This window comes from Vulpes lagopus, chromosome 4 (genome assembly GCF_018345385.1).
Source record: "Vulpes lagopus strain Blue_001 chromosome 4, ASM1834538v1, whole genome shotgun sequence".
NCBI lineage: Eukaryota > Metazoa > Chordata > Mammalia > Carnivora > Canidae > Vulpes > Vulpes lagopus.
In genome coordinates, this window is record NC_054827.1 from 49,105,861 (window position 1) to 49,128,711 (window position 22,851).

Sequence of the window (22,851 nt, forward strand, 5' to 3'; positions counted from 1 at the left end):
ATTCTCTCTCTCCCTCTCCCCCTGCCCCTCCCCTGCTTGTGCTCTCTCTCTCAAAAAAAAAAAAAAAAAAGTTAAAAAAACATACTCTGTTTACATACTATTATATAACACACTTTTTCACTTACTATATCAAATATATCACAAATATCAAATATATGACTTTTATGTCATTCAATGTTCTTCTACATCATCTTAAATGAACATATCATTTCTTGCAGCCTGCTATAAGGCCGTATGTATATTTATACACACACATGATATTTTTGGAAGAAGGTCAATGAAGAGAATTCAGTAGTAGAAGGAAGGAAGGTCTTCATTCTTTTGAATGCATATAGATATTACTTAACACTCCTTGAAACTTTTAATTTTTGTTCTATGATAAAGATACAGGTAAAACTATTTTAAAAAGTGATATTAAAAAATAAAAAAATAAAAAATAAAAGTGATATTAAGTTAAAAAAGGTGGAAGCATGGTCATTGTACCAAAGAAACAGCTCCAAGTATAAATGCACACAAGTATTACAAAAATGATTGAAGGCTTCTCAGCTTCCATTTGAGTCACTGCAATGGAGAGTATCAAGCTCAATTAAGCCTGCTTCCACCAGCCTACAAAGATACGTGGGTAGAGGATGAAAGGAAAGTAACAGGGGTTCTTGATTCTTTCTAAAATTTTACTTATACATACTTTGCTGGGATTTAATATTTAACCACTAGCTTAAAGCTCTTTTAATATTTTTTCCAACTTATTTACAGTATAAATAGACTTATACGGGTCTTCAATATTATTAATGAGGTTGGAATTACTAGCTTCCAAGTATTCAGAGAGGGAGACTGGGGTGGCTCTTGAGTTGATACTAAAGAAACTGTTCTCTAGCAGGAGAAATTGTCAAGATACTACTTCTCACAAAAAAAAAATATATATATATATATATATATATATATATATATATATATATATATATATATGAATGAAAAGATCCAGCTATAATTATCTTGTTCTGCTTTAACCTAGCATAAAATTCCAAAATAGAAAAAATTAACAGATCTCCCAAAAGGATAAAGCATGTCATACGGTGAGACCTCTAGAACACAATGTTGGGTGAAAATAAGCGTTCTACAACAGCATGAATAGTATGACTTCACCGGCTTAAAAAAAAAAAATGAGGGAGAAAAACAGGTATACCTACATGTGAAGAGAGATCATTAAACTTTTAATAGTACATAGGTCTAGGGTGTGAGATTTCTAGTGATTTTTATCCTTTTACATATTCTTTGCATTGCTAGTTTTTTTTTTTTGCTAGAGTTTTTTATATAAGAATGCCCTATATTTATAATCATAAATATAATGAAACTGTGTTTTGAAAAAAAGCAGGCACACACATAACACCAAAAAGGAAGCAATCTCAAGGAATGTCCAGCCTATTTATCTGATTTAGAAACTTCGAAAGATAAAAAAGAGCAATCTGCTCATGAGCAGGGTCTCCAGCCTAGTCTTTTGTTTGCCTCTTTCACGTTGCTCCTCCCTTTCTTTTTATTTTCTGAGTTGAGTGTAGGAGTAGCCCTTTGTGTGTAAATAGGCAATTGCCACGCTGTTGTGTGGTTGGCCCCAGCAAAGGCAACCCTACCTGAAATCGTGCCCCCCCCCTTTCCCGCCTACATGGTTTGTGTTTCTCAATCAATTTTTACAGTTCAGCAGTCTTTCCTTTTTTAGGGTCAACCCAGGGTGGTTTCTCAGAGCTCATCAGGCTCCTCTGCGGCTCTGTCTTCTGTAGACGCTGTCTCCCCACCCCCACCCCCTTCTCCTGGGCTGCAGCTCCAGCTACACCACCTCCTCAGCTCCAGCTTTCTGCCCTTCCCTTGGTGCTCTCAGTAAATGAATGACTTGCGGTGTACCTTGACCTCAGGTCTCCTGAACCGAGTTTCTCCTGACGCCTTACCTCTCTACCTGTTGGCATTTTTCTGGTCAAGGCATTTTAGCGGGTTATTTTTACATGTCCCACTATCAGTTTTTGGCCTCCCTGCCCCCTCCTTAAGACGTTAACATACTTTAAATCCAGATTTACATGCCTTTAGCTGCAGGGTAACCAACCACAGGATGCCATAGGTACCGCTGTAAGGCAAAAACATTATACAAACCATAGGAAAAAAACACAACTTGGTTACTTTGTTACCATACTTCATCCTGTTGGATCCAGTGGGGTATTCCATCACCAAATGACAAGGGATCTGCTCAAACAACACTGGGCTGGGTGTCAAGAGAACTGGATTTGGATTTGGGCTCAGCTATGGTCTCAGGGCATAGAACTTTCTTTTGGTTTCAGTTCTTGCACTGATAAGAGCAATTCCCACCCTAACTTCAGGGGTTAGATTTTAGGAAAAAAGTATAAGAAAATAAATAGGAAGAAACTTTTAAAAATAGAAAGCCAACACAAATGCACCAGATTTAAGATTGTAACCCTCTTGAAGTCAGGGCTGACCATCCTGATGGTGATTGCCAATCACCTGGGCACCTGTTCATGGGATCATCATAAATCATAGATTTTTAAGCTACCCTAGGTAAAGTAGCTGAAGGAGATAGTCCAAAGAGGCTCTCAGTAGCAGGGCAACATCTTTCGCCCTCTCCTCAGGCTTTGAACCTCACGTCCCCGGCCTTGGCTGCTGGCCTTCAGCAAGACAACCCCAAAATCCCAAGGCCAGGACATTCAGAGCTTTATAAAGTCCCATAGGCAAGCACACACCCTTCCCTTTGTGCTTATACATTTAAACTACAGTTTCTCTAAATGAAGCACTTTATTTTTTCCTCCTTTTTCCAAAGCCCCAGGCACTTCCATAAGCAAGAAAGGGCGCCTTTGCTATGCGCACAAGTGAAGGCAACAGTGCCGGTGATCCTGCCCAGCGGGAGGATGTTTGCACTCACTCATCAAGTTACCTTGGAGTCCGTCTTTCTCAGAGATGCTCCCGCATCCACCAGAAGCTGGCACACAGCCCGGTTCCGCTGGCAGGCAGCCTTGTGCAGTGCGGTCTCACCCCTAAATCAAAGAGGAAATGGGAAACCACCCATAAAGGGACTGGGGATGGGGGTGGGGGTAGAGGCAGCAGGGAGGGGGTGAGGGTAGCTTCCCATCCCTGCTGCTGAGGCTCTGTGCTCCTGCGCCTCCTTGCACTCCTTGCACAGCTGAGACCATGGTTGGGGGGCACATTCTGGGGAGGTGGATGGGGGGGTGTCTAAACATGCCTTCAGTTAGTCATCAACGAACCATAATTTCTGATTCCAGTCTCTTTCCTCCACAGTGTTAACTAGGCTGAGCGACTTGTTTTCACCCATAACCTCTGGTTTAGGTCATACTGAATGGCACTATTCAACAGACGGATGTGTATAGATGCATCTGAGCACCATCAAACAATTTTCTCTGTGGATGCATCTGGGCAGAACATGGGGGAACCAGATAAAGCACACACGGGGCAGTGATGGAAAACCACCATCCCTTCAGATACTTCCCACTATGCTTGGCAGACCGCCATTGTGCCCTTGGTAGAGTATCTCGGGGGATTCAACTTCGAAGGACCAGGTCAACACAAGCTGCCCTACCTACTGATTTCATGTGAATGGCAGGTGGGAGGATGTGGGGAGCCATACAGGACATCTGGGAGAGTTGGGAACATGAGCTCTCTCATGTTGGCCATAGGCCCAAGGCCAGCCTCTAGGTGTAGGAAGAGAGCAAAGCCGAGTAGCTATTTCCACCCCTCTAACAGGCAGCATAGGGAGGCGAGATTTCCATTCAGGTAAGTGTTCACCTTGCCATTAGGATGTGGTATGTGGACAAACTCTATGGCACAAAGGAGTGTTTCCTCCATGTCCAGGAAGTCATAAGTATAGAACTATACCCTTCCCACTCATCTGCCATTCTATTCATTCCTACTTTTCCTCCTCCAGACCTACTTAGCTGCTCCCCTTCCTTTATCTCTCTTCAAATTTCTTTGAAGTTTTATAGTGCTTCTATGGGGCTTTCAGGGTTAGATGTTTAGCCTTTCTTTGTTCCTACTTGGGGAGTAGTAGCTATCTGGCTGCCCTAGGATTGGAAAAGTTGAAAACAAACATTATCAGTTTGGGGACCACACCAGAGAGGAGGACTTTCTCAACTGGAGTCTTTCATCTGGACCACAGAACATAAAAATGATTGGAATGACTATATTCTTAATTCTCCAGTGGTTGTATAGAACTTGCTCCATTCTAGAGCCAGGAGAGGGGTTTCATTACTAACGAAGGATGCCGTAGGGCATTAGGATTTAATTTTCTCACAAACCCCAGTTGAGAAAGAGTAAATAAAAAAAGGTGAATGTACTTATTTAGAGTTCTCAGTAGTCCAAGAGGCACCAGTGCAGAACTCCCTTGCCTGTAGGAAGCTCTAAATGATGAAGAGCAATGGCTGTGCATGTAATCATTATGATTCCTGTCATTAATTTTTATTGTGTAATTTTTGATTTAGAAGATTAGCCCTGCACAGTTGTAAATACAATTGAAAGTGAAGTTCTTATCACTGACATTTAAATTATCTATTGCATGCTCTATAGACTACATTCTTCTCCTAGATATGTACTAAAGAAAATAATCTAGACTATGTGACGAGAGGCAATACTCACGTTTCACTGTCTGCCATATCCAATAACTCAGAAGGTCCTAAATAAGGGGAAAGCAAGATGCCCATCAAAAATAAGTTAAAAAACTAACCATTTAACAAAAAATTATAGTCACAGAATTAAAATACCTTGGAAAGCTGAAAAAGGAGTCATTTGGTGATAAGGAAAAGAAAGGATTTCTCTGCCCCCCACTCACCAACCACCGCCAGCCCATATGCGTGGAATGATATAGTCCATACCTTTAAAGCAACCTTCAATCAAGTAGAAGAAATAAAATTAGCTGGAATAGAATAAGTGATAAATAGCTAAGTGGTTACCTTGGAGAAAGGGGACACTTCAGTAGGCTTTAAGGATTGTTTATAACTCCCCAGTGGCAGGTTGAGATGGGGTTTTATATAGTATAATTTTAAAGCTACAAGATACCACCGATATCATCCCGTCTAATATCTGTATTTTAGAAACAGAGAAAAATTACATTTTTCATAAAATTTCCCTTCTAAGATCTGGAAGGAATGTCATGCATAAACACCAAATGATTATAGATGCTTCCTTAGGAAGTGACATGTTTGGTGAGTTTTTGCACTGACAACATTCTATTTGATCACCAATTAATTAATTCAATCTGCAAACAATCCTTGGTATGATCACCTTTCCACCTTCTGCACCACTGTTTCCCTCCCCAACCCTCCTATACTCTAATTTGTCTGCAGGTATCAGCTGAGACACATTTTCCATAAAGCCCTCCACAACCCTCCCTCCAAATACTGCATCAAATGTTCCATCTATGTGCCCCTCACTTTGTGCCCTAACCCTATGTCCTAAAATTGGGAAGGTAATATAATTTATCATCCAAATTGAGACTGTCCCAGATAGGTGGGAATAGGTAATCATTTTAACAATCATGACATTTAAACCATAATAAAACCACTAGTCTCTCTCCACAACTAGATTCTAGTAAACCCCTTGAAGCTGTGGCCTATGCCTTGTCCACCACTCCGTCCTTCCTTGGTACCTGGCATAGAGCCTGGTACCAAGCAGATGCTTAAATGTTTTGTTGAATTAATGAATAAATGTGCTTAGATGCACCAAACACAGTTCTAGGTATTGAGCATTTTAGTCTTTAGAAATATAATCCTGTTGATCTGGTCGCTATATTGTTGAATATCATTATCATTGAAAATTTGCTTATATGATTGGTTATTACATAAAAAGAAGGGAAGAGGTTAGAACTCCCTGACCATGAAAGTCACAGGCCAAGAAGGACTTTCACAATCCTCATGGTCATCCAAGAGCTGCCTCCTCTTTCACATCTATAGCCACGTAGGTCCTGTGAATCTTCCTTTGTACCCCCTGCCCTATTCACCTCTTCTCTTTGTCCTGTTTGATAAATAGGCTTCCTAACTGGTCTCTGCCTATGGCATAATTAGCATGCAGAAACAGTTACTAAGAAAAATTAAAAGTTCTCTTATCATTCAGAATTCTAGGTTTCTAATTCAACACATTGACTGCTTGCTCCCAATTATTTAAACATGAAAGTTGGCAGTCTTTCACCTGGAACTACCCTTTCTCAATTGTTCCAAGTTCCATTTTTTTCACATTACCTAAACTGGTAACTGTGCCATCATCCCCCTCTCTCAGCCCCTCCCAGCTCACAGAGCTTGTTCCCACCACTCTCCCAATCCAGAACAGCCTTCCCTTTTGTAGCCACATACCTAAATCTTACTCATTCCATAAAGCCCAGTCTGTGTCAAGGTCTTCTGAAAAGACCAGCTTTGACAGAAAGAATCTATCTTTGAACTCCTGTAACATTGACTTGGCTCCACTCTTGTACTATGTATTTGCTTTTCAGTCAAATGATTTGTCTGCCTAAATGAATTATTCTAAATCCCTGTCATGTAAGAATATTTATTATTTTTCATTTATTATTTTTCTAGCACTATCCTACATGAAAGATCCAACAAAGACTTCATTCATTTATTTTTGTTCCTCAGTCTTGGCGTTCTGAGGACACAGGAACAATAATTCCCACCACACACACCCAGAGAAGTGCAAGGTAGTATAGTGCAGTGATGGGGTCTAGAGACGAACCTGCTTGCTTCAAAATTCTGGCTCTACCTGCCACTTACTGCATCTCGGGCAAGTTCATTTAATCTCTCAGTTCCTAATCTCTCAGCCACATTCATAACGAAAGACTGATATCTCTCTCACAGAATTGTTGTGAGATTTCACAAACTAATATAAGTTATGTACTTAAAATGGGAGCTGGCAAGATACAGGCAATGTCTGAAGTCTAGATATGAAATGTCCTACTTTCTGCATAATCCAGCAGGTTACACTAAGTGGAGATGTGAAGCATCTGTGGAGGAAGGAAATATACCAGGATCTGCATTTACCTCCATTTACTTCTGAAGCCACTTGTTGACTCAAATTCAATGTCCTGAGAACCAGTAACTCCAGACCCCCTCAACCACTAGCAGGGCATTATCCACAAGGTCAGGAATAAGAAGGCTTACAGGGTCCTATGGTCCTCACAGAGAGTGCCTGCCACCTTCAGAGAACCTTTGGAGCCATTCATCTGGAAAGGAATTCCATGAATAGGAGCAACCCAGCCCCATGGGCAGGAGCTCTGTTCCCACCATTCACTGCTAAGTGCATGCCTATTCAGGCACCAGAAGCCTCAAGTCCTTTCTCCCTTGGCCCATTGACTCCAGAGGGCACACTACCACGTAAGTGAGAGGCTGTGGAACCAGCTAAATCTGAGCTAAAATGGCAATTGTTGGACACTCTGAAAGCAAGGACAAGGAAGAGAAGGGACCCTGCTCCTCGAATTTCTTAAAGAATCACTATAAATGCAGCCAACCCAGGATAATTGCAGAGCTGATTATCCAGCATATGAGTCAGGCATGCCTATAGCTGCTTATCACATCCCCCTTCTCTCCTTTTCATCCTTGGCAGCTGGCAGAGGTGAGAGGGAGAGGTGCTGCTCCTAAAATGAGATACTTTTGCTCTTAATTAAAATCTAACGAAACTCCAATTACAGGTTTCAGGAATGGAATGGGCCCCGGAATGATGGACTTAATTAACCCAAACTTTCCTCCTCTTCCCATCAATACATAATAATCACAAAGGAGCAGAACATTTTGAACAGCATCAGGCAAATCGCCAAAGAGCGAAGGGAGGCAGCAAACTGATGAGAGGCGGGAGTAGGGAGCTATTTTTAATAGTACGGCTACATTTTCTAATAATGTTTTAACCTGCTTTAAAATAACTGTGTTTGCATAATGCTAGCAAGAAGGGGGGTGCAGAGGAGGAAAGCAGAGGCCGGTGGGGCAGGGGCAGCCTCTGAACAGGCTGGAGTTTCCCTCCTTGTGTGTGCTTCCAATGACCTGCTGGGAGCCCCTGGGGTCCTATATTGTGCTGGTGAGTGATGCCCTGCACAGGTTAGCAGCATTGGTGTAAGATTCAGAGAAGGGGATGTGGCCAGAGAAACAAAAAATCATCTACACAGACCTCAAAAATTCTGTTCAAAAGAAAAAGTACTTTTAAAAATGGCATCTATGACTTCTGGAAAGTTAATTTGAGTGTCACTGATAAGGGAGAGCACTGATAAGAGACACAAGAAGGAAAAGATGATGGAATTCTTTCAATTTATGTCAATGGTGAACATTTGGACCCAGGGCTTACTGTGTATGTTAGGCAGGTATACGTATGGTCTGATTGTGGAGATCATGCCATCTGCCCTGGGGAAGTCGAAGGAATACTATGAACATGTTAGCAGTGAACTCACAATAATTCCCTGAATATTAAAGGAAGTCTCGGTTCTCTGTCCCTCCTAGAGTTTACTACAATGTCCACACCCAATCTTATAAGTGACCTGCACCGGAAAACAACTATTAAATCCCAATTGAAGGCACACGTGTGTTCATGTTTGTCCATGAAACTTTCGGGGGCAGATGAGCCATCGCTGCCCCTCCATAGCTCTGCACCAGTTGTCCCTGGAACCCTGCAGACAACACTTATATTGAATGATCCTGCACTGTGGCTCTTTATCCATGTTTCATTGCCCTTACTGGGGTTTTAGAAATATGGAGGGCAGAGACCATATACTACGTACGTGTCTTGGCAAGGAACCTAACTTCACTATGCTTCAGCTGTCACCACCTCTCAGATGGAGATAAGAGAACTCACGTATGTAGGGCTGTTTTATGAATTAAACACATTAATACATACAAAGCATTTAGTCAGCAGTGGCTATTACTATAATACTTTTTCTCAAAAGTTCATGGGACAGAATTCATTTCTTTAATGAATGAATGAAGACATTTAAAAATCAATGTGGACCCCAGCCAGTATCATAACTTTTCTCAGAGAAAGATCCATAAATGTCACATGGATCCAAGAGACTGCTACATAGAAAATGGCCTGAAAAATAAGGGGGGGGAAATGTTTGAAGAGGGTATACACCTCAGAATAGAGGTGAAAGCCAGGGAGTGTGAAAGGAAGCAAAACTTCACAAATCTCCCCACTTGAGAAACAGTGTGGCCAAGTAGTCAAGCCTTCCAAACTGGAAGTTTGCGGCTCGGTGCTCATTCCACTGGCTCTTCCACTGGACATCACAGCCTCTTGCGAGCACAACCCTATCATCGATTTTGTCCTTGCATTATATATGATGTGTCTTTTGTCACGTGCATCCTGTAGTTTGCTTCCCACACCAAGGCATCCAAATCCCCTTTGCTATTCCTTCCACCTCTCCATGGCCTCTCTCTCCCCAGACCTCATTTCCCATTAGTCTCCCTGACGCTGCCAGCAGACCATTCCAAATCCTCCTCTGCTCCAGGACAAAAGCTGCACAGATGTGGGGAGAGTTGGCTCTGGGAACTCTAACAGCACCGTCATCCTGTCCCAGCGGGATGGTGGTCGTTTCTCTCGGGGACCAGAGGCAGAAAAAAGGGGGGTAAAAAAAAAAGAAAGACTAGAGACAGAAAAAGAGAGAAGGCAAAATAAGCCATTGAAATCAAAAAGGAAATGCATGAGTGAGATTTCTATCGGGACCCACGGTAGGGGGGCAAAGGGGTGGGAGTGAGGAGAATAAAAACAAAGGAGCAAAATGTGCGGGGTGGTAAAAGACTAAAACAACACAAAAGTGCCTCTCGGAGGGGTATGAGGAGGGAGGAGGGAGCGAGTAGAATATATGGTTGAAAGGAGCTGAAAAGCAGGAACCGCTGGGGGACCCTGGCTGGGACCCCTCGGCGTCCTTCCCTCTCCACCGTGTCCCCATGGAATTTTAGCTCTCTTCCCCCTCCATTCTCCCTGCAACCCTCCAAATGCCCCCAATTCCAGTTTTGCATAAAGAAAAACAGCAGGTTGTATGTTTGAGAGAAAGTCCCAAAGAAGATGCGGGACAGAAAAAAAATGCAAGCCTCCTGTGGCTTTTCAGAGTGTACCCCATACCCCTGCCCTTCGCCCCCCAGCCTGGCTTTCAAAGAGTGCTTAGAAGAGAAATGCATTGCTGAATGTGGTGTCTGGGAGAACAAGTAATGTCTCAGGCTCCTGTTGGGGGTAGGCAGGGTAGGGGGGTTGCCCTCCTGACTGTGGACCACTGCTCACCATAAACAACCAGTGAGGAGAGAGGCCAAGCAGAGGAGAGAGAGGCTCCCACCTGAGCAAGGATGCGAGAAGCAAACAAGCCAGCTCCCTCTCAGGCACCTTGGAGAGAGCCCACCAATTTCTGGGGAACCCTGGTCAGGACGGCATCTTTACAGTCAGGTCTATGAACAAGTTTTACGATTTATATCATATGAAGCCCCAGGAAAGACTTAAAGCAAATTTTTAAAAAATAAATAAACTAAAACTTCAAAAGATTTGCAGCATTCGAAATTGGAAGGAATGTCCCTCTCCATCTTTGGCACAGTGTAAAATTTTAATATTTTTCCATTTCCACGAATTCATGTTGATCAGACCTGTCGACCACAAATCTGATGCTGGTTTATAAATATGTTACCATGGTCTGATGTACATCCTGACTCCCAGCCTCACTGAGGCCTCCTGGAAAAGGCTATTTTCCTTGTCAGACCAAGGGGATTCCATCACGTGAAATTAGGAGAGATGATTTCACTGAGCAGGGGTTGCATTAAAAGGATTGCTACAGAGTAGAGAAAGGGTCATGTTTCCCATGTGCTTGTCCCTGCCTTCAAAAACACTATAATTTACAGGGGTTCCTATAATTTAAAAGAGACCTTTTTTTTTTTTTTTTTTTTTTTTACAAAAGTAGTTTACAATCTCAACATGCACAGGCTAATAGAAATTGTTATCAGCGACTAAAGATGTTAAAACAAACAACAATAATAAAAACAGGTAAGCAGATGCACTTAGCTCTTGGGGAAGCTGCTGACTTAGGCTGGCTACGTCAAAAGACTTACCTGCATATACCTAAATATGTCGGAATAGTGAGGTCTACGTTAAGGCTAAAATTGACAGGGCCTATCAGGTTGATAAATGCTAATTTCAGTAAAAACATCAACTGCAATTCAGTTTCCATTATTGACTATAGTGCTATAAGGTTAAAAATCGCCATCCCTCAAAACTGCAGTGATTCTTGGACTGGAGAGCATAATAAGATTTTATTTTCAAACAGAAAGATGGAGCGTGCCTCATAACTCCAGTCTCTCCTCCAGGTATGAGAGATTCTGATGAGGTGGGGCGGGAATCAGATGCCTCCCGTGACCATGGGAACTACATGCCTGTGAGGGAAGCAGAGGTGAGTGTTTCTCTCATTATCATAAATATGACAGTAACTAATTTATAAAATCTAATCCCCACAGAAAGCTGGAAAAATAAACACCCTCCTCGCCCCAAATTAACAGATTGCTTTGTGTCCTTGGTTTTGATAGAGAGCTGTATTGTGTGATTCACCTTTGCCAGAGATGCTGGCGATGGAAGAGAAATGAGTTTAGCATTGGAACATCAGGCTTTGGTTACAGCACTAAGAGACTAACAAACCAGCTTGATTTCATGCCAGGCAAAGGATGGGTGCACCAGTCCATAGGGGGTGGGGGGCGGCTGTTAGAAACTGCAAGCTTGTAGAGGCACTATTATTTAGGGCAATGGAAAGAGTAGCGGGGAGATGAAGAATCTATGGTTTTATTTATTACTTTTTTTAAATATATGGTTTTAGACTCATGTCATCTCATGCCTCATCACTCATGCCCCTGGGACATGCAACTGAGGAGAGGCATTGTGGTTTTGTTTTTAGTATAAGTATGTCCCAAATATTGCATGGGTCATACTTATGCTTGAAAAGGGGGAAACTGGTGTTTTTGCAGAAGCTGCAAATTAAAAGAATTATTGTTGCTAATCAACCTTAGGACCCAGAACCAAAGGAAAATGTAGAAGCTGAGGTCCAGGGGCCAGGGGATTTCCAGGTGAGACAGTAGTTCAGGATATGGAGAAAGTAAGCTCATCATTTTCAACTGAAGAAAACAGAGAGTAAGGGAGAGCGGTAGGGTAAATCTGGCCACAGATTATTTGCAGCTCCTTTCATGGGTTGGTGGGGGCCATTTTGCCCTCCCTTGCATTAGGGGTAACTCTGTGACCTATTTCAGCTAACAGAATGCTACAGAAATAATGCAGAACTTTCCAGCCTGGCCTCAAGTACATCTGGAAGCTTCTATCCTCACTTTCCTGGAACCCTAGGACTATCATGCTGTGAAGAAGCCTGGGATAAAAGAACAGGCAGAGAGAGAGGCTCAGGTGTGCTGGCCATTCCAGCCATCTTAGCTGAGACCCCCAAATATGTGGGGGAGTCTGTCTTCAATACAGACTCAATTACGGTTGCAGCTCCCTACAGCCTCATGAGTGAGATCAAATGAGACCAATAGGTAACTGATACAGAGAGGTTTTCAGAACTATGGGTGTATGTGGGGGCGGGGGAAGATGCTAGCTCTTCAGGAGAGGTAAAAGAGAGAGAGAGAGAGAGAGAGATCCTAAATTGCATTAGCACTCAAAAAGATGGCCAGTGTCTCACCTAACTCGAGAGAGGATCTGTGGGTATTGAACCACTTAAAGTATGCCAGCAAGCATTCAATCTCATTGGGTAAAGGATAAACTAGGAAGAAATGATTGAGAAGGGTCAAGAAGACAGCAATCAGGAGTACTTTAACTGGAGCTAAAGAGGAATAAACTGACAACATGTATAGCTAAAGCTCATCTCCATTTTGTATGGTAGAAATCCTGAGATCTTTCTTTCTTTCTTTAAGATTTCATTTATTGATTTGAGAGAGAGCAAGAGACAGAGACAGAGCACAGGCAGGGGGAGGAGGCAGAGAGGGAGGGAGAAGCAGACTCCCTGCTGAGCAGGGAGCCTGACGATGATGACAATGACCATGACCTCGGCCTCTATTCTCGGACTCTGGGATCCTGACTTGAGCCAAAGGCAGCTACTTAATCAACTGAGCCACCCAGGTGCCCTGAGATCTATTCAGTTAAGAGAAAAATAATCATAAAAGCTCTGTGACTGTATGTGTTGTCTCTGGGACTGTTTTCTAACATTTGGTTTTACCTCTCACCAGCTTTTGGAGAAGTCACTGTGGGAAAGAGAAAATACTTACGCTTTTCTTTTTTTTTTTTTCACGAAGGAGGTAAGCAGAACTTATGCCACCATTGCTAAGTCTTGCCCCCCTTCCCCAAGTGCTTTTATTGCAGTGGGTAGAATGGGCAGGGGAATGGGAGATGAAAAGATGCATACCCCAGACACAGCACCAAGAATACAGCTTACCAACTAGGCTTTCCAGGGTAGACAGACTTGGAACTGTCCAGCCCAGCCTACAAGGGGGAAAGAAATGGTCAAATGATCACTAGCCTGCTTTAACACGCTTTCCTTTCCTTAAACCATTTTTTCCATTGTAACTCCAGCCAAGGGTTTAAGCAAAGTCATCACAGGGGGAAGGAACTGAAGTCAAAGCAAGGTGAGTCCAGTGTAACTGACAGTCTAATATCTACCTTACAAGGTCTTTGTAAGGATTAAATGATAGGATGTTTAGTATAAGCATCTGAAGTATAATAAGTGTGCGACAAATGGTAGCTGTGTTTTCTACCTGCGGCTTTACAATAGGACTTAAAACATCTATAAAGAACTGTTTTCAATTTAATTCTGCTTATGAGGGGGATCCCTGGGTGGCGCAGCGGTTTGGCGCCTGCCTTTGGCCCAGGGCGCGATCCTGGAGACCCTGGATCGAATCCCACGTCGGGCTCCCGGTGCATGGAGCCTGCTTCTCCCTCTGCCTGTGTCTCTGCCTCTCTCTCTCTCTCTGTGACTATCATAAATAAATAAAAGTTAAAAAAATTATAATTCTGCATATGATTATATATTTTTTAGCCTCCAACTGCCTGAAAATAGTGACTGTATTGTGTGTGTAGTTTGTGTGTGTGTGTGTGTGTGTGTGTGTGTGTGTGTGTACACTGGTCTATAATAGGTAGTTCCTGTTGGGCACTCTACAAATACTTGTTGAATGACTAAAAGACACATTTGTGGAACTGAATAAAAAGAGGAGCAGGGCACCTGGGTGGCTCAGTTGGTTAAACATCTGACTCTTTATTTCAGCTCAGGTTATGATCTCAGGGTCATGAGACTGAGCTCCATACTGGGCTCTGTGCTGAGGGTGGAGCCTGCTTATGATTCTCTCTCCCTCTCTCTCTCTATCCCTTCCTCCTCTGCTCATGCATGCATGCTCTCTCTCTTTCTCAAAAAAAGAAAAAAATAAAGCAGAGCAAAAAGGAATGTACCTCTCTACTAATATGCTTACTGTTTACAGCCTGAATCTGGATTTCACAGCCTCACTGCTAGGTATCTTCATAGAGTATCTTCTAGAATCTCTGTGTAGCTGCATCTAGCAGAGCTAGAGGCTGCTCCAATCCTCCCCCCCTCAAAAAGAGCCAAGCCAGGCAGAGTTTTTCCTTTACTTCTGTACTTAATTCCTAGAAACACTATAAACATGGGAAGTTGAAGGTATTGGTCAAGATTTGTTATCCATCCATGTGCTTATGCCTCTAAAGGGCCATGAGAGAATGATGCCACCTTGCATCTTCCATGTATGTGCTACTTCCAGCAAACATCTAAGTACAGAAGACATGAGAGTACCAGATGTTTTCAAAGAGAATCAACTATGGCTTAAACTGAAATGATGAATGACATTCAGACCAAAAATAAAAAATAAAAAGAGAGAAGCCAAAGAGCTACAAAAATGCGGGTTCAAGTAATCCTCAGAATGCTCAGCGATGAACATGGATTTGGTACCTGGTCCCAACCAGGCAACGTAAAGCTCTTCCCCCAAACAATCCAGCATATTCTGTAAGGACGCATTTGTTCTTGTCTTTTTTACCAATCAGCTCAACAATATCCTGCAAAGACCTTGCTATGAAAATTATTTCTAGGAGTTGTTTGGTTCTGGTGAGGAACACTTCTGTCTGCCGCACATAAGCAAGGGGGTGTCGGCTGTAAGTTGGGGAGCATTTCTACCGTTCTGAAGATAGCCTGAAGTCAACTTAGAAAATTCAGTGACTTCCTGGATAAGTGACCCTTTTTTACTGTGCCTACTCACCGTGGTCCAGGATATATTTAACGATCTCCCCATGGCCAGTTTTAGCTGCGTGGTGAAGGAGGGAGCAGTGGTCCGGCCCCTGGATCAGCAGACTGCCTCCATTTTTATAGCTTTCCATTAGCTGAAAAAGAGACATAGGAAAAGCAGCTCAAGCAGAGTCCGGAACCAGGGAAATAGTTAACCGGTGATAAAATAAGAGTAATGTAGCAAACCACAAATGTTTCTGGCCTCAGAGGACACAGAAAAGTCAAAGAGATGAAGTAACGCTCCTGGTCTGTGTTAGCACTCAAGGAGATGGCCAGTGTCCCCTCTCACTCCAGAGAGGGTCTGCGGGCACCGAGCAGCCAAGAGAAACTGAAAATGTGCTGCCTTAGTTATTTCTTTTCTGTTTGATGTCTTTTTCTTTTCTGGGCACTGGTCTCTGTCCCAAGAGAGCAGCAAAGAGAAAAAAAAAATGCTTTCCTATGTTGGCTTGGCTTTCTCTTGAGTGAAATAGTAATTAAGGCTGGAGACAGGAATAGCTTGGTGTCTGGTAGCTAAGCTCCTTTCCTAGCCTAGGGTTTCTCTTCAAACTCTAATGAACCTAGCTACCAAATACAGAAGCTGCCTCCCATTTTCCCATGGGAGATGGTGGCACACGTGCGTGCAGCATACACAAGCACACACATGTATGGCCTCTTTCTTCTCCAGCTCTGCAGCCCAGCCTGCACGCCTTCCATTAATCATCCAACCTATACCCAACCAGGCTAGAGACAATCCACGGGAGGAGAACCAGAAGGATTCAGAGAATGTTGCAGGAGAAACCTAAAACACTTGTATTACGAGAACAGACTGGAAAACAACCAACAGATTTTGCAGCCTGAGAATAATGTGGCAAAATGAGGATGGAGTCTCATTTCATGAAATACTGAACATTACAGAAAGTGGAAATGGGTCCCTGTTCTCCAAACTGTGGAATAGCAGAACAAAAAGAGTCCTTCTGGAACTTCTAAGAAGTAGTTTTAGGACAAAGAAGAATAAAGTAACCCAGCAGGTGCTAAGCAAAAGGAATGTATCTATCACCAAGAAGTTAGATCGCACATTATATAAAAAAAAAAAGTAAACATCTCCTAAGGTCAAAGAAAGTAAACATACTTCACGATTTCACTCAGATCCAACCAGAGAACTGCCATGTGCCAGATGCCACTGGCCTCGAGAACTTGCAGTCTGTGGGGAGGACAGATGTCGAAGACAGAGACAGGAATGCAGAAGAACACAGGAGGCTATTACAGAGTGAAAAAAAAGGAGTCAGGGAAGACTTCCTTGAAAATAGTTCAAAAAAGAAGAGTTGAAAGGAAGTAAAGAACATATGGTGGCTTGTATCCCTCAACTACAGGACAGCAAGAGGTAGCTAATAGTTGTCCCTCCAAAATCTAAGCATATCTGGTACTGGTCAATAACAATCTTACAATGACACTCCCTTTTTTTATAGGCAGACCCACAAAGGATTTGCGCTTGCTGGACTAGCACAGACTCAATCCATCAGGTGCTGGGATGTCGCCTTTCTGTGGGGTCTTTGGACAGTACAGACATTAAGTCAGCACATGGGTATCTGACGCATCCCAGTTGCACAGAAGCCACTCCCAATACCCCTTGACACTGACTGCTTCCTGGGGTCTTCAGTTCTCTGCTGTCTGGTGTGTGCTCTCTCTCTTACAGACACACTCAATATTTAGTATTTATAATGCTTTCTGGGTGGGACAGAGAACCAGAAGAAGGCAGAAAAGAGGAAAAGAAAGGGGAAGAAAGACTTGGGAAGGAAAGAGAGAAAAAGGTGTAAGAAAAACTCTAAGTCACTATATTTCACCTCTCAATAAATAAACTTAAATAATTTCTTTTTAAAAAAAAGATTTTATTTATTTACTTATTTGAGAGAGAGAAAGAGAGCACAGAGGGAGAAGCTGATTCCCCACTAAACAGAGAGCCTGATGCAGGGGCTCCATCCAGGGACCCTGACATCATGAGCTGAGCTGAAGGCAAATGCTTGACTGACTGAGCCACCCAGGTGCTCCACGGTTTAGTCATTTCTTAGGCACTTAAGAAAATGATTATAACAGAGAATGTAATAAGATAACCAACTGAATATAGCAATTGCTCATATTTCAAATAATTCTCTATTAAGCACAAAAAAAAGTGTGGTTGTATACCCAGAGACCTGAAAAATATGCTACTTAAATGAAAGGCACACACACAATGAAATAAAAAGACTCCAAATTTACAGCAGTTTGCAAAATTTTTTGACTTAGAAGCTCTGCAGAAGCAGGAATCCCATCGTAAGACTGCTCAAAGCGTCTAATACAAGGCCTTGTGGGGAGCACAAGATAATATGGGTTCAATCCACTGCTGGCTGGACAACAGCATCAAACTCCCAGGTACGCCGCTTGGGGAATACTTTTCTTTTGTGGGTAACAGTTCCTCGTAACATTCTGCTCTAGACACTGCCACAGGCACCATTTCTAGGATTATGTGTCTAAAGATGGCAGTTTATCAAGATGCTTGCAACCTTCTCGCCATTTGTTTCCTATTAGTAACCTGTTAACACTGCAGCACAGCGGTTTCTCAGTTTATTCAACAGATGTGCTTCAAAGGAAATTGCAAGCAAGGTCAGTGCTTCTCAGCTCTCTTGTAAGGGTTTTGGTTTCCCGGTCTGCAATGGCACCACACTCCACAGGCTCATGAGTAAGGCAAGGGCCTCTGCCTCTATGCAGTTGCCAATATTATAGAGCAGATCAATGCCAGTGCGGGTTATACAGGGATATACAGGCCGTCATGGGTCCCAACGCTTGAAAATGATGTGAGAACAAATATAGCTTTTAGGATACTCGTGGACTATACTATAGTTTATAACAAATATTTGCATCTCCACTATGTTTATTTAAAAAACACAGATTAACACCACTAGGTAGCATTTTAGAGTCCCTTCTATATAATAAAAAGTCTTAAGAGCTTTACATGTGTTGTTACATTTGATCCTCACAATAAAGGAAAGAGGCACCATTATTCAATTTTACAGCTGAAGAAACTGAGGCACAGAGAGAACTAAATGATTATACAAGGTCACACATACAGTGAACGGCAGAGCCAAGATCTGAACCCAGGCATTCTGACTCCAGAATTTGCATTCCCTCTAGAGGCACCAGTGACCACTTCCTTCCCTCCGAACTAAGAAAATATAAGCCTGAATTCAAGTATTCGAGGGAGACAGAGTGTGTTCTTTTGCTTACTTGTTATTCTCAACATACAAAACTGTAATAATGTTGGAAGCTGTAAGCTCTGGCCTGGGGAATGTATTTCTGGGTGTTGTCCAGATAATTCTTACAGATGCACTCATTTCAAGACCTATCTAAAAAGAAACCTTTAAATGTCAAATATCAGCTTCTAGAGAGCAGGGATTTGGGACACCCTGAACACTGCATCCAGGGAATGTGTGATCCATGTTAACTAGTTGAGGCAACCAGCATGGTACCCCTGCATACATTCTTTGCTGTTAGGAAATGTAGAGATGCTGTGAAGACTTCTCTGGCCCTCTCTGCCCAGTTCTCAAAAGAGCATCCTTCCCCTTTCAAGTCAGCTAGCACAGGCAGGGGGATGATAAATGACATATGAGAGATCATGAAAATTTGGTGAGAAATGATGTTAAAGTTCTTAAAGAATCACCAAAAGTTTGGGTAGGAAGATATCTTACCTTCATAAGATCACCAGCTATTACTGCCTGCAAAATTGCTGTGGAAGACAAAAGAGAGATGTCCCATTAGTAGAAGACCCTCTCATTAAAATATCACAAAGGGCTGGATCCATATTTTGCAGAAATAGTCTACATTTGGGGCAGGAATCAGGGAAGGAGAAACATGCCAATGGTTGAATCTCGCAACAGGCTAACGCCTTCACTTCATCCTTTTGCTACCCAGGTACCCATTCTATCATTCTAGAATCTACCTGAACACTCCTCATAAAACTTGGAGCTACAGAGGTTAGATTCAAATCTTAGCTCCAACACAAGCTGTGGGCAAATCATGGAAGCCCTCTGAGCCCGATTTCCACATCTATCAACCAGCAAGTCTAAATCTTACAGAGTGACTGAAATGATGGATGAAATCACAGGGATTTCTCAACTCATCTACTGAGGCGGGCTGGGTGCCTAATCATGATCGTTTCTGCTCCCTTCTTTCCAATTCCTTTCGCTTTGTCGTCTTGGGGTCCTATAAATCACTAGTAATTTTGCTTTATAGTGAGAGACAAACTTCTACTGTTATGGAAATGAAGAGGACTGGAGGTAGTGAGGAGGGAACATGTATGCTTCATTATGTTCTACGGAAAATAACCATGTGGTCAGCATCTATCCTGATGACTCTTGTGGAAAGAACTCTAAAAGTCTTAGGAAGCCCAAACTAATTGTAAAGATATGTAGCTCCAGGGGCAAAGAATCAAAGTGGACATACAAGTCACTTGGGAGGTAGAGGAGAAGATAGAAGGGGGAGCTGGTGAGAGAGGGCAGGATGTGGAAGCATCTAATGACAGTGATGGCTCCTGAAGGGAACATGCACATTGGGTTAGAAATGGTCCCTTCAGAAAAAAGTACTTAGATTCTAGAACTACTAAAAACATAGATGATCTTAAGGCTTGAACAACACAAAATTTTAGAAGAAAGTAACTTGAATTTTATTTCTCAAGGCATCATTTTATTTTTTATTTTTACTTTTTTAAGACTTATTTATTTTAGAGACAGAGAGCACCTGCAGGAGGGGCGGAGGGAGAGGGAGAGAGAGAATCTCAAGAAGAGTCCCCAATGAGTGCAGAGCCCAACGTGGGGCTGATCTCATCACCCTGGGATCATGACCTAAGCCAAATCAGGAGTCAGACATGTAACTGACTGAGCCACTCAGGAGCACCACTGCGGTGCCTTTTCACAACAGTATAAACTTGATAGCCTATAAAGACTATTCACTTTTCTTTTCTTCAGGCCTCCCAGAGCCTTGTGGAGCTTTACAGGGGGGACTCCCAGAGGGCCTCTGCACAGAGGCCGGGGTTGGACACAGGGACTTGCATTATGGTGACAACCAGGCCCCTTACTTGCATGCACATGCTTTCTCTCTCTCCATAAATAAATAAATAAATAAATCCAAAAAAGGCACTGGATTGGAGTCTAATTCTAATCTCTAACTAAGTAGACATGTAGGTTTAACAAGTCAATGTTTATGAACCAACTTTCTTAATTTTTAAAATAAAATTAATAGCTGTCCTGCTCATCTCTCTATAGCAAGAACAAAACCAACAATGAAAGCTTTATAATTTTGAAACAGTAGAGTGCCCATTTTTTCAAGATTATATTGAAACATTTTCCGGAAGTCAAGAGAAAAGGGAGAGAAAAGAAGAAAAATGAATTCATTAATTTAAAGCCTTTGTGTAATAAAATTCGGTGCATATAAGCAACAAATCAAGACAGTAAAGGCATTCCCCAGGACGTCTGTTGAAGGAGCACCAGGAAGGGAAGAAAGAAAGGAAAAGAAAGGGAAGGAAAGGATGAGAGAAAGAACAAAAAGAACGAAAAATATTAGGAGTCAGGGGAAAGCTTATTGATTAGCTGTGGAGTTCAAAGATTTCTTGGATGAAGCCTAAACCAACTTTTCCATGGTAAATGGGATTAATTAGCAAAGAAGATTTGGAACATCCAGGCAAAACAAAGGGAGGATCTGAACAAAGACATGCAAATTAAGTTGTATTATCTAAGGGAACCTGCAAAGAGCTGTATATTATCCTCCCTGAGGTGGAGAGTGGTCGCAGGTAAGGTGCTGCAGAGTCAGAGGAATCCTCCACCCAGTGAGCACCTCTTCCGTCAAGATAAGGCACTTGGAGTTTATCCTGCAGGTGGTGAGAAACCACTGCAGAGGCAAAAGTAAAGCAGGGAAGCATATAAATGTCAACCATGCCAGTTCAATCCCACCCTTCTCCTCCACGAAAGAGAGTTATGGCCTGTTCCCTGCTCACTTTCTCCAGATTGCCCATATTATAGCCTCTTTAAATGTCTACCCCAACATTCACAAGCACTGCTATGTTTGTTGGTTTCCAGCTGCCTTGTGGGTTAGAGTCTCCATGAACAGGTAGAGGATCATATAACAGAATCATAACCACAGATAATTTCCAATTGTACTGGAGACGGAAAGCGGGAATATTTATTTTTAAGTCAAGCAATACACCCAAGGGTAGCTATTATGCAAACGTTATTAGGCTCAAGGCTCACTTCTTTCTCTTGATTAATGTCCTTCCCCATGAACACTGTTGTTTAAGATTTCCTCTGCATAAAGGGAGCTTGAACCTATTAGTATTCAACTCCAGAAAATAACCTTCTGGAAGATCAAGCTTTAAAAACAAATAATGAGTTGTTATGATTATAGTATTATTCTTTATTATTTCTTGAGCTCCAAGCTTGCCTTCCCACCTTTTCCAAAACTCTTTCCAACTGGGGAAATCATGCTCCCAAATGCAAAGAAAGGAAGTCAAATTGCTGATGGGATGTAAATGAGTAGATGGATAGTAAGTTTCCTGGACAATTAAATCACAGAAACTTGTGTAGTTAGGCAGGAAACTAAGGGAGTAGAGAACTGAGAAGCTGGTCATTTTTAGAGCTTAGAAGTGGAATCATTAATTTGTATGAAATGGTTGATTTTTTCCTTCAATGCTATGCCTTCCATTAAACTGCTATCCAGTAAATATCCTGGAACTGAGAAGTCAGGACTGCCAGGAAGGAATCACTATCTTCCTTCTTCTTCTCCTTTTTTATTTATTTATTTATTTATTTATTTATTTATTTATTTATTTTTTATTTATTTATGATAGTCACAGAGAGAGAGAGAGAGAGAGAGGCAGAGACACAGGCGGAGGGAGAAGCAGGCTCCATGCACCGGGAGCCTGATGTGGGATTCGATCCCGGGTCTCCAGGATCGCGCCCTGGGCCAAAGGCAGGCGCCAAACCGCTGCGCCACCCAGGGATCCCTCCTTTTTTTTTTTTTTTAAGACTTTATTTATTTATTCATGAGAGACACACACAGAGAGAGAGAAAGGCAGAGACACAGGCAGAGGGAGAAGCAGGCTCCATTCCAAGCAGGGAGCCCGATCCCGGGTCTCGATCCCTGGTCTCCAGGGGACGACACCCTGGGCTGAAGGCAGCGCTAAACTGCTGAGCCACCCAGGCTGTCCACTATCTTCCTTCTTGTCTCTCTCTTTGGCCTCGATTCCCAACAGTCTGGATATCCTCAGGAATCATGCCTGAAGGAATAATGGAATACCCACTGGAATTAGGATAGGGACAAAAGAATCCACTGGGGGCACTGGCTGGCCTCCTGCTCCTGCGCCAGGCCCTGTTGGAGCTTTTGGGGATACTTCTGGACAAAACAAACTCTATCCTCTCAGGGAACTGGCTTTTGGCAAGAAGTCCAAACTACGAAGGGATACATCATAACTGAGTCAAGAACCAGACTGCCGGTTAGCACCATGAACTAGCTATAACCTTGCACAAGTTTACTAAACTTCAGTTCTCTTGTTAGAATAATGAAGATAAAGTCAGTTCCTTTGGGACTCTGCC

The 22,851-nt window shown here is 42.5% G+C and overlaps 1 protein-coding gene across 1 annotated transcript in view; it reads right to left on the reverse strand.

Annotated features, from left to right (window-relative positions):
- Positions 1–22,851, reverse strand: part of DGKI (diacylglycerol kinase iota) — a 427,088-nt gene that overhangs the window by 10,765 nt on the left and 393,472 nt on the right. Inside the window, 4 exon segments of the mRNA XM_041753541.1 lie at positions 2,930–3,029; positions 4,642–4,678; positions 15,234–15,354; positions 18,958–18,995. Of these exon segments, the coding sequence (XP_041609475.1) occupies positions 2,930–3,029; positions 4,642–4,678; positions 15,234–15,354; positions 18,958–18,995 (296 nt within the window).